General features: G+C 41.9%; 1 protein-coding gene across 1 annotated transcript in view; it reads right to left on the minus strand.

The window, feature by feature from the left end:
• The window catches only part of DZANK1 (double zinc ribbon and ankyrin repeat domains 1), a 1792612-nt gene that overhangs the window by 1346294 nt on the left and 429718 nt on the right, over window positions 1-16600 (minus strand). The window contains exon 5 of the mRNA XM_044056983.1: window positions 2826-2925. Coding sequence (XP_043912918.1) covers window positions 2826-2925 — 100 coding nt within the window. The remainder of the gene's footprint in view (window positions 1-2825; window positions 2926-16600) is intronic.

Here is a 16600-nt window from a genome sequence, read left to right on the forward strand (position 1 = left end):
TCTAGCCACCAGGCGTATTAAACTGGGGGCATTTTCACACACACACACACACACACACACACACACACACACACACACACACACACACACACACACACACACACTAGATAAACTTGTCAGTGTCCAAGAATATGAAGATAAATGAATGCATATTGTTCCCTTCAGGGAAGCACTGAACTTTAGGTAGCCTTTAAGCAGTGCTGCGATGCCAGGCCTATCATTTGAGTGCACACAGAGATTTGCAAGCAGCATGAGCAGTAATGTAATACTGGTGGTAGACTTCAGTTATTCCCTGACTATGAAATGATGTCTGAAAATGTAATCAGTAGTTGATCAATGTTTTTTTCTTGAGTTATAACAGAAGCACAACTTGGAATTGTGCCTACAGCTCACAGAAAAAAAATGAGATCATAAGACATGCAAGCAAAAAAATAGTTCGCATTCAAATCTCATGCAAAGCACAGCAGTGTAATTATTCACAAATAACTTGCAGTCTCAGATGAAATGACCCACTAAATAAGAACATACTTTTTGAAGTCTAAAGGGGGAAGTTAACCCCTGTAGAGAAGAGAAGATCACCAATATAATATGATGTTTTGTTCTTCCTGAATAATTCGGCTGACATGTAGATGGTGAGCAGGGGGTACTCTGTGAACATGTTCAGACATACTGCCTACCCAACATGTCAAGTGTCAGCATTGCACAGAAAGAAGTCCAAGCCTGTATTTTTAGATACAAGAGAGGCACAGAATGGCATGTATTATCTTGCAGGAGACAAAGTATGACTACTTTGTTTGGAAGCCAAAATTCAGTAAGGGCAAAAGTTACCAGAAGACTGAGTGGACTCATTGCATGTTAGCTAACCTGGAATACTATGCTGCACTTTCAACACACACACACACACACACACACACAGTTTCAACCTTACCCTAAGTTGTGCTTGTTCTGTTCCTCATGCTGCTTTCTCAACCTTACCCTGAGTTGTGCTCGTTCTGTTCCTCATGCTGCTTCCTTACCCTGAGTTGTGCTCATTCTATTCCTCATGCTGGAGGGCTGCTCTGTATCCCCGCATGCTGTCCTGGCTCCGTTCCCCATGTTGCTGTATCAGCTGCCAGCCTGCCTCCATTAATCCGTGGGCTCGCTCCATTAATCCCAGCTCCGTTCCCCATGTTGCTGTATCAGCTGCCGCCATTAATCCGTGGGCTGTATCCAATTCCCATGCATGCTGCTTCTGCCATTAGTATCAGCTTAACTTAACCGCCCGTCAGCTAGCCGGAAATGATGATGATGTGAGCTCCTTGAGCTCAATTCTGACTGGCTGGTAGTCTGATGGCACTGACGTCATTGCGCACGTGATGCCGTCAGCTCAGACAGCGGGATATTTTAAAAAATTAGAAAACCAAAAGTAAAAAATCAGAAATGAAGAAGAAGAATCAGAAATGAAGGGGTGCCACTCGGGAATCGTGGCACCCCTTCATTTGGACCCCAAAACTCGGTAAAAACCGAGTAATTCGGAACGGTTGGGAGGTCTGCCTCAGAGGTTTCTCACTAAAAAATACAAAGTGTAAGACGCATGTCTTATGTGGATAGACTAAAGGCTACAGTTTTTATTGAGAGGTGACTTATGCCTGACCTACAAGGCATTCTCTGATCCAGCCCTGATGAAAATGTTACATATTCATAAGAAAATTATACAAGGATTATGCATTCCATGGACCTGAACCTTATTTGGGACTAACAGAACTTCCGAAACAGACAGATTTGTATTCCAAAGGCTACCTTGTCTATGGAATAATTTTTCCATCTTTGTAAAACAAAGCCTGTCCATCACACTCTTCAAAAGAATTTGGATAAATGGATGGGGAACTGTAAATTCACTCCTGGGATATTGCCCATGTCCATTATGAACAGAGGCAGCCTGTAAAATGACACAGGGCTCCAACACCCAAAGACTCACTACGCTGATACTACCCCATCCCATATCTGTGTATTACTGGCTAGGCTTATAAAGGCTCTTGTGCACTACCCTAGTAATCACCTATGGAAGAAGAAAAGAACACAGAACTCCATCTGTGAATCAAAGATCTTACCATTATGCCACTGTGCTGTCTTACTTGCAATAGGTCTATGAATCCTCAGTAAGAGTGTCAGTCACTGGTTTACAGTTACTCTTACACACTTGTTTCCTACATGTGTTACACATTCTGCAATTTTTTTTTTTTTTTTTTTGCAGAAGTATAAAGAAATAGCCGCAAAAACACAATATTTTTACATAATGGAATTTTGCGAGTTTCAGGTTCTATTTCCTCTGTCACCTTTCTTCTCTGAGTCAACCACAATATCATATTACAGACTTGCAGTGCTCAGCTGATTAAAGAGGCTGCTCTCAGAGGTTTCTTCACCTTCAGTCTTCAAAAGGCTCAATCGGTTTATCACTTCAGAGGAGGATAATGCAGCAGTAAATAACAGTGCAGAGCTTTATGACTCCTGTGAGTCTGAAATAAAAAGAGGTATAGATACCTATACCTTGCCATATGAGCCTCCCTTGACAAGACACTTTCAAATACGAAAGGTAAAATTACATAAATAACAATGGAGACAAACTCCTAAAGAAAGTACTATGAGATTTCAATCAGTCTCCAAATGACGTTCACTGATGAAGTGATTTAGGATACAAATGCTACATGGGAAAAAATTGCTAAATCCTTTATAATACATGGAAGAATACAATCTATGGAAAGGAAGGGTTTAAGGCATAGCTGTCCTTTAAACGTATACTAAAAATTGTTTTGTTACAGTCATACAAAGGATTATATATACGATACCTTGAAACTTCTGTGTTGCTTCATTCCAAGTTGAGTTCTTTTCCTTTTGCATAGTCTTATTGAGTGCAGATGTCACAAAGACCGATCCTTCTTGTGAATCCTATAAAAATTATACCACACAATTACATCACAATAAAATGCTTATAACAGTTTGCATGCTCCTACCACTATACTATGTCACAATTATGGCAGTCAGCACAGCCCATGACTAAAGTATCTTTTGATATGTTATAATTTTAAATGTCAACAAAGCACACAACCATTCAAAAACATCCAAGAGAACCAAGTAGTTGTATAATTGCCATACAATAAAATATGTGACTAAAAATAAATGACAATTTCACAGCACTAACACACTGCTCCTAAAAATAGCAACTTCAGCAAGTAAAGTATTACTCAGTTTATAAACCAATACAAATTGAAACTAGTACACACAAGCAGTCATTTGATTTCACCAGGTCATAGAGAAAAATCTTGAAATACACACATCCAAGGTGAATGTGGTAATCAAGAAGCAAAGGAAAGTACAGTTGTATAAAATCTTACCATAACAGTAGATGTCCTTCTTTTCATTACTGCAGTATTCATAATCTATGGGATCTCTTGCCAAGGACAACTCAATGCATGGCCAATATACCAAAGCCTTTACTGCGTCCCAGCATTGTACACCAGGCATATGCTTCCTGTGCAAACATAGGGCATAAAGGTTTCATACTAACACTCCATACTCAGAATTGAAGTGCCCTAAGAGAACTAATCCATTCACAGCAGAAAGGTTAACATGCACATCCTGAGGGAAAGGGAAAAAGAAAATAACGTAAAATACCCCTTGGCCAACAAAGAGTTTCCAACAGTAGAAAGAAAATAAAGGGGGCAGGGGAATGAATGCTGCAAAAGTGAAAAGAAGGACTGCTACTGTTATGGTAAGATTTTACACAAGTGTACCATGTCCTTCCATATCACTGTTGCAGTATTCATAACTTATGGGAGATTACCAAAGTTACTGAAATGGATGGGAGGAGGAAGGCACAAAAGGGTCTTCTATAAGCCTATGAAGGATAGCCTAGGCAAATCTTGCTCTGGCTCTGGAAATGGCATCCAGCTCACAGTGTTTAGTAAAAGTGTGGACAGAGGATCAAGTGGCAGCTTTCAGGATGGATCTAGTATCAAAGTCCTTGAAGAAAGCTCCCGAAGAGGCACCGTCCTCATAGAATGGCCCTAACTGAAGCAGAAAGTGGTTTTCCATAAAAGGCATAACAAAAAGAATAGACTTAAAAATCCAGGAGAAGATGGTTTGCTTAGAAACCACCAAACCCAATGTCCTGGTATTAAAGGAAACAAAAAGATGTTCAGATTTACAGACAGCCTTTGTCTTATCCAAGTAATACTCAAGCTGTATATGAAGATCCAAGATGTGAAGAATTTTCTCACTAGAGGATTATAGACAAGGAAAAAAGGAGGGAAGCTAAAAAGACTGATTAAGAGACAACTCACTGACCACCTTGGAGATAAACAAAGGATTAGTATGCAGAGACACTTTGCCCCTACAAAAAAATGAAAAAGAGAGAAAAAGCTACCAGAGAAGTTCAGAAACTCTCTCAGCTGAAGTAAGGGCAACCAAAAACAGTCTTCCAGGTGCAGTATTGCACAGAAAAAGAGGCAGACTCAAAAGGAGCCTGAGTCAATGTTTCAAGGACAAAATTAAGATCCCACGAGGAAGAACTAGGTTTTCTTGGAGGTCTGATATGAAGGTCACCTTTAAAGAATTATTTGACCTCAAACCAAGAGGCCAAAGGTAGGTTCAAGGGCAGACAGCAAGATTGCTGACAAATGAGCTTTAACCGAAGAATATGCTAAGCCAGGTTGGAGCAGTTCACACAAGTAAGAAAGGACCAAAAGGACCTCCACAGAAAACAGATCCTGGTGATGTTTGAGATACCAAACAACATATTTTCCATTTAGCCATACAGGATTTTCAGGTGGTAGGTTTCCTGACCTCCTGCACAACACTAAGCACATTCTCAGAAAAGTGGTGTCTAAATGGGATCAAAATCCTACTACCAAAAGTGTCGAAGACTGGACTAGTGAGGGTGAATGAGATACCCCTAGTCTTTTGTGAAAAGATCCATCTGGTGAGGTAACTCGTGATGATTGCCCCTGGCCAGGTGAAAGAGGAAGGGGAACCAGTGCTCCTGGATCAAAAGGGAGTTGCCAGCAAGATTCTTCCCTCACCTTTTGCAAGACTTTGGGAAGTCAGGGAAGAGGAGGATAGGCAAAGAGGAATAACCCCTTCCAAGAAAAGCGCATGGCATCCACCTTCCAATTTAGATGACTTGGAACTCTGGAACAGAGGTGAGGAAGTTGTCTGTTTAGAGGGGAGGCAAGAAGATCCACTTGAGAAATACTCCACCAATGTGCTATGTCCAGGAACACCACTCTGTAAAGCATCCATTCATGAGGTTGTGTCCTTGTCCAGGTCAGGAAGTCTGCCACTAAGTTGTGTTCTGAAGTGATCTAGACTGTCTGAAGGGTTACCTGATGGTGGATAGCCAAATCCCAGGTCTAAAGGGCCAGCCTGCAAAGAAGATAAGAATTTGGGCCCCACTGTTTGACTGTGATGCTATCTGTAAAGACCGTTAAAGGGCCTGAAGAGCAAGAATGCAAGTACTAATTTATTTTACACTGATGTGGTCTGACCTCTGATGAATGGAATATAGACCCTGAACCTTAGACTGTTGGAAAAGGCTTACCACTCTGATCTGAAGCATCTGTAAAAAGCTCCTGAGTAATGGTAGGAGTTTGATAAGGCAGTCCCAGATTGAGAGAAATCTGCTGGGTAAAACAATACAACTCAAGTTTGAGATAAAGAAGTAAGGGAACTGGAAAGTCCAGAGGGTGGCGATGCTGGAGCCAAACTGTCTTTAGGTACCATTGAAGTTTGCTCATGCGAAGCTTGGCAAAGAGGAACATGGGAATGGCAGAATCCAAGAATCCCAAGATTTTGAGAAATTCCCTTGGAATACAGAGAGAAAGGGGAAGCAAATACTGGAAAAAGATTGACAGAGACAGAACACTGAAAGAAGGAAGGGAAGCCAACACTGAAATGGACTGAATTCTGCAACCCAGAAAAAATGTGGTCTTGAGGAGTCAGACTGGACCTCTTGAAACTGATGGTAAATCCCAGACTGCACAGAAGGAGCATGGTGAAGTTCAGATACTGCAAAAGCATGGGATTGGGAGGGTGCCTGAAGAAGCAGATCATCCAAATATGTGAATATCTGGATTTCCTGAAGCTTGCAAAAGGCTACAACAGGAGCCGTACATTTGGTGAACGCAAAGACCAAAGGGCAAAGCATTTAACTGAAAATGAGACAAATAAACAGAGAAACGTAAAACTTCCTGAAGAGAGGGTGAACAGGAATAATGAAGGTAATATTGTTTAGGTCTGAGGAGACCAGAAAAGCCTGAGGAAGTAAGAGGGGAGAGACAGTCTGGTGGAAAATTATCCAAAAGGAAGGAATCTTTAGAAAGGTACTTGGAAAGGAAAGATCTAGAGCCAGTCTCCAGGATCCCTCTTTTCTGGGAACCAGAAACATTCTGGAGTAAAACCCTGTTCCTCTTTGAGATACTGGAATGGGTTGAATGGTACCTTGATTCAGTAAAGCCTGCAGAACTCAGAAAAATGAGGAAGTTGGTCAGAAAGAGGTTGAAGAAGACCTGAACAAGGGGGAAGGAATTTCCAAACTATAAAGTAATCATGATAGATAATGGACAGAACCCAAAAGTCTGAAGTTATCTGTTGCCAGACAGGAAAGGATAGGGAAAGCCTGAGAGACAGGGAAACCTGGTCAAGGGGAAGGGGAGAAAATATGTTAAATGGAGGCAGATTTGTCCTGAAAAGGAAGATTTTGAGTTTTAGATATCTGGGTGGGCTTATCAGCAAAAACACCTTTAGGCACTGCCTTCCGTTTAAGAAGGCTGACATGGTTGCCTAAGCACAAAGGCAGACTCATAAGGATAGTTTCCTTGAAATATGAGTATGGCCAAACAAAGCTTTCTTTAATACCCTGCATCACTTTGCCTTTATCTTGAGATTCTGATTGTCCAAAGGAGCATCTTAGAGCTTGGCCTTGATATCATCAGGTAAAGCCTGGTGGCAAAGTTGTAAGAGTACCTCCTAATAACTGAAATAGAAGCAGCAGCTCAGAAGATGCACCAGCAGTAAAGTGACGGGCAGAAAAGAGCAGCAGTCTTTCCTTCAGAGTAAGGAAGGTCAGTCAAAACCCTCCCAAGCTGTGACAAAAAAGCCAAAACATATCTGATCCTATAGGTATGATAATTAATGACCCTGAAGGCCAGGGTGAGAGAAGTGCACACTTCTCAACTTCTCCATAGCCCTACAGTCTTTATCAGAAGGAAGGAATTTGGAAGGGGGCAAACATTTGGATGGCTTGTCAGCAGAAAGAGAGACCACAGCAGGATCTGAAGAAAGACACTTGTAGAGATATGTAAAGGCCTCAGGCACTTTATAAAAATGGTCAGGCTTCTTAGAGGCCAGAGGCTGGGAATCAGGAGACAAAACAGCAGCTGCAAATGTATATAACAAGGCATCCAACACAGAAGGGACAACAGAAGGTTAAAAGATTCCATCTGCAACAGTTCATAATAGCTCTTTTGAATATCAGAGACTTGTGAGCAATCTCACTTTAAATAATTACATGATGGAATATTTTAAGGGAGAATCAGGACTCAAAAGAATGCTCTTCTTCAGAGCCATAGTCTAAAGGAGAGGTAATTTGTGAGGATTAGGTCAAAGACTCATCCCCTGACCCCACCTTCATATCTGAGTAATCAGACTCCCTAGTCCTTTTAGCTGGAGTAGAGAACCAAAATGAAACAGGAACAGACACCTCCTGAGGTGATCTTAAGAACATCAGGAGACTGAACAACCAGAGTAATATCCTGCCATTCCCTCTGAGGATCCTTAGCAGTGGGAGGAATATGCTTAGCTATCTGCTTCTTCTTCAGTAGGGCATCCACTTTGACCAACCTAGGAGGTTCACAGCCATGCTTAGACTCAGTAACTGTATGACATCCCCACACTGGGCCAGTAATCAAGGAGCCTGAATCCTCACCACTGAGACTGGAGAGGGACATTCACTTGGAATACAAATAGACACACTATTTATAGATGCAGCTCTCTGCACATAGTGCAATTTCCCTTAAGCGCACACAGGGAGCACACTCAGTCCGAGGTCTGGATCTCCCCTCCAGGTCAACCAATAAGACTCCCTACTGGTACAGCTGTAGGGTTAGGTTCACAGCTGAGTGCCCAAGGCAAGTCCTCCAGCACCCTCTCTGTGAAACCAGTGCTCCAAGTAGCTGACATACATACACTGTGAAATTTGATTTTTCACAGAGACACACCTGGGAAAGGCTGGCATAGATTTACCTGCTGTGCCCCCTTCTGTCCAGAGTATAAGGTAGTTAACCCTGCCAACAAACACTCCACAATCAGTTAGTTATTCTAAGGCCCTTAACAAAGGGTGTCCAATTATATAGTGTAATATTAATACTAATTCAAATAGTAGTAGTTGAACAAGACAGCTAGGCCTTCAGGAGTGGAATAAATATCAGCACTCTCAAAGGTTAAATACTTTCTAAAAGGGCCAGCCACAATAAACGTTTTAAATATATTTAATAATAAATAATAAAAGCGCATGAAAATAATGAATATATATTTACTGTATAGCACAGAGTTCAACTAACAGGAAATATTGAAAATAACATTGATGGACAGACTCAGACAAAAAACAACAATATCTAAACTAAGCTTCACTATATTTTTCTGAATGAATCTAGGATAATTACTACTCCCTACGTACTTAATAGAGCAAGGCAGATGATGTGGTGAATGGTCCTTCTTGTTTTCTTGTTGTCAGACCCAAGATAGAATACTCAATACTGAGAGAGACTTCTCTTTGTACTAATTAAAATTTCCAAGATGGATGGCAGAATGACCTCATTTGGTCACCTGTCTCTGTTCTCACACTATTCCCCTTTGAAGCTTGAGACAGGATGTTAGCATAGATGTGATCAGATGCATATCTAAAGTTTTGCTAATGTTTATGGCAGTGCCTGGGGCTTCCCCTTTTCTTACTAAGCTAATGAGCAAAGGCTTCTTCCAGACATGCCATCTCTGGTCCTATCGAGAGCTGTGAAATAAGCACTTCCATGGTCCAACAAGTGGTCCAATTAACAGTGTTTTTCTTAAAGGAAAACCTAGTTGTTTAACCCCTTCTCTTCCAGTGTCCTTGGCTAACAAATATACATACAGTCTCACATGTATATTCTTCTCTGTCGAGCAGGACCCACTGTTGATACATTTTTTAACACTAGCAACTTTACAAACACATTTTGATTTTCAAATGCCATATAGATCTAATACATTTGTAACATAAGCATTTGTGCAATACCTTACAGTTGTAATACATCTGTAACACAAGAATTTTGTGTAAATCAGTTTGTTATTCAAAGGGCATATCATTCTTTACAGAACTTCAGCTGGCTATGCTGGCACTAGCCATTATCATCACATCTCTCCCACCTTCGAAGACTCAATTTAGTTTTTCAAGTGACCCTTGAGAAACATGGGTTGAGAGAAATAAGTCTATTTGAGAATATGGTATCCCATTCTCTGTCTTGAGAACCCATCTGCATTGGCATTGCTGACCCCATTACTCTGTTTTACTGTCATGTCATATGCCTACAATCCTAAGCTCCACCTTAACAACTTGGCATTTTGCTGGCTGGCTCTACGTAGCCAGGTTAAGGGACTGTGGTCTGTAATTACAGAGAATTTCCTTCCATACATATAAGGGTGACATTTCTGCATACTATGGCTAGACATTCCTTTTATACAGCTGCATAACATTCTTCTCTGGGTTGGATTCTATGGCTGAGATATACCACTGGGTGCTCTTCTCCCTTTGATGAAACTTGGCTAAGTACAGACACCCACCCTATAGTTTGAAGCATCCACTTGCACAACAAATTATTTGCTGTAATCTAGACTGGCTAACACAGGGGGTCCTGTATTCACATGGTGATACACCAGGTGGGTGCACCCTGGTTTCCCAGTGAACATGACCCCAAAACTCCTGTAACACTGCTTGGATTTCTTGAACCTGGGCAGGGGACAGCCGCTGGGACTTTGCTACCCCTTCCACTGAGGTGGCAGTCCGAGCCTCGCTAAAGAGATCTGTCAGTAGATTCCCATCAGACTCCTGCTGCCATCCACTGCAAATACTCAGCACAAGAGCCTGTTCTATCATGGTAAGTCTTCATCATGTTATTATGGCACAATTTGTGTCCCTGCCTCCTGCCTAACAGTTCTACCATGTAGTCAACATCAATGACTTTCCTTACCACTTTGAAGGATCTCTCCCAAGCTGCCTGCAACTTACTGTGTCTGACAGAAATGAGCACCATAACCTGCTGTCCCACAGCATACTCTTTGGCTCGAGTATTTCTCTCATACCAGATGTTTTTCTGCTGTTTGGTTCCATCCAGTTTCTTCTGGGCCAAGCCAATGAGCTCCTAAGCCTTGCCCTGAGGTTTAAGCCACAACAGACTCCTTGTGGGATTCACACTCACCCTACCACTCATTATGAATCAAATTTAAGGGCCCCCTCACCCTATGCCCATATAGCAACTCAAAGGGTAAAAAAACTGTGGATTCCTGGGGTACCTTCCTGTATGCAAACAACATATGGGACAAATTGTTGTTTATACATGCCAGTAGAAAACTACTTAGTTTCCATACTCTACCTTAAATTTCTGTAAATACTTGTTGATATGTATGATATTTACTTGAACTGGTAACTGATGACTGATATAAAATTGTAACTGCAAGTGATGTTCCTTATACTTTGTATATAACTGCTCATATGATATGGTGTTTTTCTAGCCTTTCTTGGAGCTTTTCTCCCTGGGCCTCCACTGAAAATGGGTTTCTAACCCAGTGGACTTTCCCAGTTACCAAATGTTCATAAATAATAAATAAATATTTGTCCCACTCTCTCTCAAAATGGTCTGCAACTGCCCATAGCGTGGCCTTTTGCGCAGAGTTTAACCTCTTCACAAGCCCATTATTCTGGGGTTAGTAGGGGGTGGTTTTTAGGTGCTTCACCTCACAGTGCTCCCACAGACAAGCCAGCAGGTCTGACATGAAATTGGCACCTCTATCAGCCAGTATTTCCCTTGGAAAAGTTACCCTGATGAAAATCTCTAGCAAAGCATTTACTGCCTTTTTGATCTCAATGGAGGACAGAGCCACCGCTTCATGGTATCTAGTAGTGCAATCTACTACCACTAGGATATACTTCTTCCCTGTAGAACTTGGGGTACTCAGAGGCCCCACGATATCCATTGCTACCCTCTGAAATGGCTCCTCAATCACAGGCAAAGACATCAAAGGAGCTGTGAACTTGTCTCCTGCTTGGTCTACTTTTTGGCACTGCTCACACGCACTACAGTACCCTGTTACATCCCTGGCAATCCCAGGCCAATATAAGTTCTGCATAATACTTCTCTTTATATGCTTTATGCCCATATGACCTGCAAAAGGAATGTCATGGACTATGGCTATAAGTGCCAGACAGTAGGCTCTGGGCACTACCGATTACTGTACTACCTCATTTTCTAGCCCTCCCTCAGGGGTTCACTCTCTACACAGTTACCCTTTTGTCCAGCATACAGACTCCCCTTTTCCTTGAGAATCAGGTGCCTCCCCTAGCTACCTCCCTTTAGCCATGCAATGTATAGGGTCTGAGTACTGAGCCTGTCTCCACTCTATTTTTGTGACTTTTTCCAGCTTTCCTTCAACAGGAAGTCTGCTATCTTTTGACAATGGTGCCTCACTGTCAGCCTGGGTTCTACCACTCACCTCTGCCCTTGCAGTCACCCAGTCCATGGGAACATCAGCAGCTGTGGTTCATCTTCAGGCTCAATGCTACAGGGCATCTCCCTCCCTGAATTAGCCACATTACTAGTCCTGGCTTCAGTGGTGCTGTTTGTCTGGGTCTCCCCCAGGCTACCAGACCCACACGCCCATCTCCAAGCTTGTGTGCCACTGCATGCACACAGAAGGTACTGCATTATCAAAATCATTTGCAATCAAGACATCTGCAGGGATATCCTCAAACACACCTACTTGCTTGCTTCTTTTTCCACCCTCCCAGTCAAGGTCAACCCTGGCCAAAAGCATTTGGAATGTGATCCCTCCTAAAGCTCTGACTGGAGTGGACTGCCCAAGCAAGTACTGCTCCTCTTTAACCACTTCAGGCTTCACAATGGTTATATCAGAAGCTGTGTCTCTCTTGGCAGTGGCCTCTTTTCCATCCACCAAGACAGGATACAAACTCTGGTGGTAGTGTGGTACCCCTATTGTCTCCAGACAACTTACCACTGACATTCTGTTAGTCCCACTTGCTGGCATCCCCAACTTGTGTTCCCCACCTTGCCTCTGTGGACATCTGATTACATTTAAAACATCTGAACCTAGGCCCTGGCCATGTACCTGAACTAGTGGCTTCCCTTGTTACTGGTGAATTCTATTGAGGTGGTTTAGGCTGCCCCCATGGGTTCCCTTACATCCCTGTGCAGTACTGGGTATCCCCTTCCTATGCAGTGATCTCCTGATTGCTAAACAGAGATCCCCTTTTCCCCAGCTCATCTGCAGAGTTGCATTCCCTGTCTGCCAACCAGATTCTCATGTCCTCAGGCAAAGTGCTAAGGGCTTGTTTACTCAACAAAAGGTTTGCCAGCCCTTGAAAAGTGGTGACCTGACACCCACTCAAACTATGAAAATAAGCGCTTAGTTCAGCAATATAATCACATACACTTGCATCTGCCTTGCGTCTATGCTCATGAAACTTTTTTCAGTAAGATTCAGGTATTAACATAAAACGTTCCAATAAACATTTTTAACTGCATCATAGTTTAAGCAACCAATATCAGACAATTTAGAAACAGCAGTTACAGCTCTACCATGGAGTAAGGGGGTCAGGAACCATACCCAGAGCCCTTGGTCAACATTATACTGTTTACATACTCTTTCAAATATATGAATAAAACTATCATGATTATCACTCTTTGCAAATTGTGAAAAACATTTTCTGACCTTGCTTCTAGGATTCAGTTATTCCCTTCTCCATTATCTCCATGACTCTGGCAAAGAGTCAACAACTCCCTCTCGTGTTGATGCTGCTTCTCACTTTCTTCAGCCTCCAAACACCATACTCTCTGTTTGCTGATTCTAATTCCATCTGATTCTCCTTTTCTTTAGCCTCCAAACACCACAGTCTCTATGCTTATTTTAATTCCAAATATTTGGCCTCCAGTTCCAGTCTCTCTAACCCCAGATGCATTTTAAGTCCTCTGAGGAAAAGTTAAACTGTCCTGTTTCTGAGGGTTGCAAATTCCCATCACCAGACTGGTTATCTTTCTGCATGCTGGTCTCAGTTGTGACTAAAGTTTAAATAATTTCCTCTTTAGTCAGGTAGGCATACCCCAATCCTTTGGCTTCACATACCTTGGCCAACTGGTTCTTTGTCAGCTTGCCAGAATCTTCTGCAGACATCTTTGCCTGTTCTCCCTGACTACTAAACTACCAAAAAGTAAATAAATAGAACTGTTGTGATAGGAAACTCTGAATGTTCACTGTGTGGCTGCTGAGAGAATGCATACCTTTAGTGAAAACTGCTTACAGGCTACATAAGTTCAATATCCCACCACTGCCACCAATATGTGACATCCATACATTGGGGCAGTAATAAATGAGCCTGGATCCTCACCACTGACAATGGAGAGGGAAGTTCATTTGGAATACAAATGCATACATTCAGTATTTACAGTTGCAGCTTTCTGCACCAAGTGCAATTTCACTTAGCACACAGGGAACACACTCAGTCTGGGGTCTGAATTTCCCTATCCATTTCCCTCCAGGTCCCCAGGAAGACTCCCCACTGGTACAGCTGTAGGTTTAGGTCCACAGCAGAGTATCCAAGCTAAGCACCCATTCTGTGAAACCAGTGCTGCATGTCCCTGCTGCAAATAGGTGACACATATACACTGTGAGATTTTACTTTTCTCTCTCTCTCACACACACACACACACACACACACACACACACACACACACACACACCTGAGAAAGGCTGGCACATATTTACCTGCTGTGCCCCCTTCTGCCCAGAGTATAAGGTAGCTATCCCTGCCACCAGACACTCCACAATCAGCTACTCTAAGGCTCTTAACAAAGGGTGTCAATTATATGGTGTGATATTGATACTAATACAAATAGTAGTAGTTCACCAAGACAGCCAGGCCTTCAGGAATGGCCCACACCATGTTACCAAATATATATAAGCACTCTCAAAGGTTAAATACTTTCTAAAAGGACCAGCCACAATCAAAGTTTTAAATATATTTAATAATAAATAATAAGAGCATGAAAATACTGAATATATATTTACAGTAAACCACAGAGTTCAAATCACAGGAAATATTGAAAATAACACTAATGGACCACCTAAGACAAATAAAGAAAAACAATATCTAAACTAAGTTTCAGTATATTTTCCTGAATGAATCTAGGAGAGTTACTATTCCCTACCTACTCAACAGAGCAAGGCAGATGATGTGGTGAATAGTCATTCCTGTTATCAAGCCCAAGACAGAATACTCAATATTGAGAGATTTCTCTTTGTAAAATGTAAAATGTCCAAGATGGCTGGCAGAATGACCTCATCAGTTCACCTGACTCTAGGTTCTCACATTATTCCCCTTTGAAGCTTGAGGCAGGATGTTAGTATAAATGTGATAAGATGCATATCTAAAGTTTTGCTAATGTTTATGGCAGTGCCTGGGGCTTTCCCTCTTTTTACTGAGCTAATGAACAAAGGCTTCATCCAGGCATGCCATCTCTGGTCCTACTCAGAGCTGTGAGATAAGCACTTCCACAACCCAACAGGTGGTCCAGTTAACACTATTTTTCTTAAAGTAAGAAGTAAGCTAGCTGTTTATCTCCTTCTCTTCCAGTGTCCTTTGCTAACATACATACATACAGTCTCACTTGTATATTTCTTCTCTGTCCAGCAGGACCCACTGTTGATACATTTTCTAACACTAGCGACTTTACAAACACATTTTGATTTTCAAATGACGTACAGTCCTAATACATTTGTAACATAAGCATTTGCGCAAATCAGTTTGATATTTAAATGTCATACAGTTCTAATACATTTGTAACACAAGCATCTTGTATAAATCAGTTTGATATTCAAAGGGCATATCATTCTTTAGAGAACTCCAGCTGGCTATGCTGGCACTAGCCCATATCATCACAAAGGGTAGCAGGGACCTCTACCCTCACCAGAATCTGGTGAATCCTGCTAGGCCCTTCAGACATGATCAGCCATGGCTCCCCCTCAATGTCTACCATGGATATTTCCATTGCCTCAGAGGACATGTGAGAAGCTGGTTCCATGCTGGCCTCTGACTGGGTCACGTCACAGGAAAGGAGTGCCTGCATGAGACAGCCCTCTGGGTATTCACTCACCTTGAGAAAGATGACTGGTGGAGGATGGACAGTAGCAGTGTCATATGGCTGCACCTCTGGCTGGGTGAATTTGGCAATGGTATCCTGGCTCAAAATTTGAGATGCTGGTTTTCAAGATCAATAGAGAGTACAGATGGCTATGAATCTTTTTGGGAACAATAGACTGACAATTGGTGCACTGGGTACAATCGTGTGAGGCAATTAGGCAGAACAAACACTTCTCATGATGATCTTTATAGGGGCTATGCCTCACACACACAGTTCATCATCCAGGAAGGAAAATGGCAAAGTCCACGAGAAAAAGAAGAAAGAAGGAATCCCAACAGGGCACTTATCTGTAAATGGCTTGGTCATAAGCAGTTTGCAAAAGGCATTCAGACAGATGTACAACTGTGAAATTCAGTTGGTGGCAAAGAAGTTTTTCCTAAGGAGCATTAGTACATCACTTTTATGCCCTATGCTTGTGGGGGGGGCATACACGATGTACAATACCGGGAGAAAGTAAAGGTTTTGGTATACTGTCTGGACATTGGGATATCCTTGGCACTATTACACTGAAAGAAGAGGAAACAAATCCATTTTACATGTTATATTTAAATTTGACTGCAATGCACTGTAAAATCTGTGCATTTTGCTAAAAGGTTTAAACTTACAGACAATGAGGGGAGGCTTTTAGGTATGTACTTAACCAACTACTCTCACCATTTTGTCACTGCTACATTGTAAATTGTAATAGTTTTAATTTTTTATCTACTATGCTATATTCTAGATAAAGCTACAGATTCCCATTTAGACAAAAGTAAGGAAGTTGATTCCAAAGAAGATGAAAACCATTCAGACAGCAAACATTCATATTTGAGATCATCCTGCCAGAGAAGATATGGCCACACAGGAGGTCTATGGAACAACCACTGTGCTGTCCCAGGCTTTTGGCAATCTTCTATAAAATGTTTGCTAACTGCAGAGATGCATGAGCTTTAAAAATGATTACCAGTCTTCTGCATTCCACTGAAGCCCAGTGCCAGCATCTGAAAAAAAAAAAAGACCAAGCAAGAAATAACTACTATGATTAAGGATCTGGAGACTACTATGGATATAGGCAGCTCACTGGCAGAAACACAGAATGAGACAATTTTTGGTGGCTTAGAATATTT

The sequence above is a fragment of the Protopterus annectens genome, chromosome 1.part2, assembly GCF_019279795.1.
Source record: "Protopterus annectens isolate FY-2018-M chromosome 1.part2, PAN1.0, whole genome shotgun sequence".
NCBI lineage: Eukaryota > Metazoa > Chordata > Ceratodontiformes > Protopteridae > Protopterus > Protopterus annectens.